The sequence below is a fragment of the Prunus mume genome, linkage group LG4 (genome assembly GCF_029339155.1).
Source record: "Prunus mume cultivar Tortuosa linkage group LG4, ASM2933915v1, whole genome shotgun sequence".
Lineage (NCBI taxonomy): Eukaryota > Viridiplantae > Streptophyta > Magnoliopsida > Rosales > Rosaceae > Prunus > Prunus mume.
This window is the reverse complement of record NC_142701.1, coordinates 6,495,101-6,498,590: the sequence shown is the minus strand read 5'-3', so window position 1 is coordinate 6,498,590 and position 3,490 is coordinate 6,495,101. Positions and strand designations below refer to the sequence as shown.

The 3,490-nt window shown below is 35.5% G+C and overlaps 1 protein-coding gene across 1 annotated transcript; it reads left to right on the top strand.

Annotated features, from left to right (window-relative positions):
• Positions 1–803: 803 nt before the first annotated feature.
• Positions 804–2,699, top strand: LOC148917786 (trans-resveratrol di-O-methyltransferase-like). Its single transcript, XM_089051393.1, has 2 exons — positions 804–1,717; positions 2,262–2,699. Exons 1-2 carry the CDS (start codon positions 845–847, stop codon positions 2,568–2,570), a joined length of 1,182 nt encoding a protein of 393 aa, XP_088907519.1. The 5' UTR covers positions 804–844; the 3' UTR covers positions 2,571–2,699.
• The last annotated feature ends 791 nt before the right edge of the window (positions 2,700–3,490 follow it).

Here is a 3,490-nt window from a genome sequence, read left to right as displayed (position 1 = left end):
AGCTCCACATACATGTGGCATCAAATCCGTTAGATTTTGTTGAAAAACCCTAAACCCTTTAGAAAATAGTTTAACATTTAAAATATTTATTAAAAAAAAAATTAAAAAGTGAAAATTTTCAAAACCTAATTTTTTTATAGATATTCAAATCCACTTGGCATGTTATTATTGGACATGTAGGCTCCACATACATGTCGCGTCAAATCTGTTAGGTTCTGTTGAATTTTTATCAATTTAACATAAATTTCAACAGAACCTAACGGATTTGACGTGACATGTATATGGAGCCTACATGTCCAATAATAACATGCCTAGTGGATTTGAATAAAAAAAACAAATTATATTTTGAAAATTTTCTCTTTTTTTTAATTAAATTTTTTCTAAAAGATTTTAATGTTAAACTATTTTAAAAAAATATAAAGGACCAATAATGTTAGGAAAAAAAACGTAAAGGACCAAAGGTGCTAATTTTGCAAACCTTAGGGACCATTTGTGATAAAACCCAAAATGTTTAAAATATTTTTTAATCCATGTGGCGTCCCCGTCAGCAATCTAACGGAAAATTTTGATGGAACTTGACGGCATGACCAAATTAATGTGTGAGGTGTAACATAAGGGACGAATAATGTCCGAAAAAAAAACATAAAAAGGACCAAAGGTGATAATTTGGCAAACCTTAGGGACCATTTGTGATTAAAAAAAAAAAAAACCCTTTACTAAAATAATTGGGATGTGGATTGTGTCGTTGGCAACGACTATATAAGCAGATCACCAGTATAAAAGACTTAAAATAAGAGCCAACGGTGTTCTTTGACTACACATATAAACATACACACTTAGATAAATGAGTTTGAGTAATGATAAAGTGAGTGCTACTAGCCATGAGCTTCTTCAAGCTCAAGCTCATGTGTGGAATCATATCTTCCAGTTCATAAACTCCATGTCATTAAAGTGTGCAGTTCAATTAGGCATCCCAGATGTGATTCACAACCATGGCCAACCCATATCCCTTTCCAATCTCATTTCCGGCCTCAATGTCCACCCTTCGAAAGCTCATTTCATCGCACGCCTCATGCGAATCCTCGTCCACTCCAATTTCTTTGCACAAGACCAGCAAGTTCAGCTACCACTTATTCCAAACAATAATAACAACAATGAGAATATTGTTCATCAGGATCTTGATGATGAAGAGGAGGAAAAAGCTGTTGTGGTGTATAGCCTAACACCAGCTTCCAGGCTTCTCCTCAAGGAAGGTCCATTAAGCACCACACAATTTTTACTTATGATTCTTGATCCAGTAATGACAGATCCATTTCATCTAATGGGAACTTGGTGCCAGATGAACAATCATGGAAATCATGATCATCCAGCTTCCCCATTTGAGATGGCACATGGAAGGCCTTTATGGGGTTTGGCTGCTCAGCAACCAAAGTTTGGTAGCTTGTTTAATGAAGCAATGGAGGCTGACTGTCAGCTGATAGCAAGGGCAGTAGTTGAAGAGTGTGGAGGAGTTTTTGGGGGTTTGAATTCCTTGGTTGATGTTGGAGGTGGCACAGGAACCATGGCCAAGGCCATTGCCAAGGCCTTCTCCAACATTAATTGCACTGTCTTTGACCAACCACATGTTGTTGCAAACTTGCAAGGGACTCACAATTTGGATTTTGTTGGAGGAGACATGTTTGAGAAGATACCCCCAGCAAATGCAATTTTCCTCAAGGTAATAATAAAACTCAATTATTTCTCTCATTTTTATTATTCCTTAATTTCCTAATTAATTATTACCTTGTTGTTAGTAAACACATCTCACCCTTGCCTTTGGAGAATTTTCTAAACTTGTCCTTGTTTTGCTTGGCTTTCAACTCGAGTTGTGTATTTAAGGAATTTTTAGGGAGTTTAATAATAAAACTCAAAACGAAAAGACAATCTTGTTGAAGAATGTAAAGTAACACATTGGAAACTTGGACAAAACGGATAACATATGCCCTTTTATATAAACCCACACCAGCTTGGACTACGTTGGTGGTTAATTTGGGGGTAATATCGATGTTTCTAGTGGTCTGCGGATCCGTCGCTCTAAAATCTTAACAAACCTTACTATTCATAAATGAATTAGTAACGATGACAAGTCAATCGGTGCATGTACAAAGTATATTAAGCAGGTACCATACACTAATTCTATGGACTGATGTGGTTGTGAGTATAAATTCAAGTCTTACTTTAAAGTGATTAACCATTAATTAATGCATGGCATCAATGATCAGTGGATTCTGCATGATTGGAGTGATGAGGAAAGCGTGAAGATATTACAGAAGAGTAGAGAAGCAATTCTGAGCAAAAATGAAGGAGGAAAGGTTATCATCCTGGACATAAATGTGTCTGCAGATGATAAGGAGATGGATAAGAAATCAATTGAAACTCAGCTCATGTGGGATATGTTGATGATGGTCGACGTCAGTGGCAAAGAGCGTAGTGAAGCAGAGTGGGAAAAGCTCTTTCTGACTGCTGGATTCTCTCACTATAAGATTACACATACATTGGGCCTCAGGTCTCTTATTGAAGTTTACCCCTGAAAAAAAGCATCACTCTTTTAATTGTATGTTAAGTGCTTGCGAATTTCGTGAAATAAGCCCTAAATCCATTTTACCTCTTTTGGTGTGTATATGCATATATTCTAAGTTTGGATGTTTCCTTCTTTGTAATCTTTAAAGTTTATAATTTAGTTCTTAAGAAATAAAAATGGTACGCAGTACCTCTCAGTCAATAGTGTTTCTTAATGACGGGGAAGAAATTTTAAGTTCAAAACTCAAATGTATGATGCCCTGAAAAGAAAAAGGAGAAGCCCAAATGTATGATGGACCAATAAGACATACGGCCATGAATGAGAAACAGATTTCATGCTAATTCCAATCAATTTTTGGGAGTTAATTTAAAAAATAAATAGTTAACAACAATTGAAGCGTGGTTTCCTATGAATTTTTAAGCCATGAAAAGGACCATAGTCCACGTTTAGCACTTGAGAAAACAAAAGCAGCCTTGTTCAAGTTGTTAATGTTGGAATTTTAAAAAAGGTTTTAAAAATTTAACAGTTTTTATTTATTGTGGGGGTTATAAGTATTTAATATTCAGGTTTTATTTTTATATTGAATCTCTTAATTTTCTAGTTGGTGGAGGTTTCATGTTCTTGGATGCCTATAAAAGGTCACTCCTCCTTCACATTTAAAACAACCACAATACACCATCAGAATATCACATACCACAATCACCACCACAAACTAATTCTCTCATTTTCTACTTTTATAATATTCTCTACTTTATATTATCATTTTGGCAATGGTTCTGTAACTTGAATACCTATATTCGTCTATGAACGTTCTCATAGCAGATCTTGAGTTTGTGTACAAGGAGTCGTATCTTTGAGTCTTGTAGACCGTCAGTACCTACACGTAGGGAGGCTATAGAGGCTTTAGGACAACGTATTTAACGTGGTTCA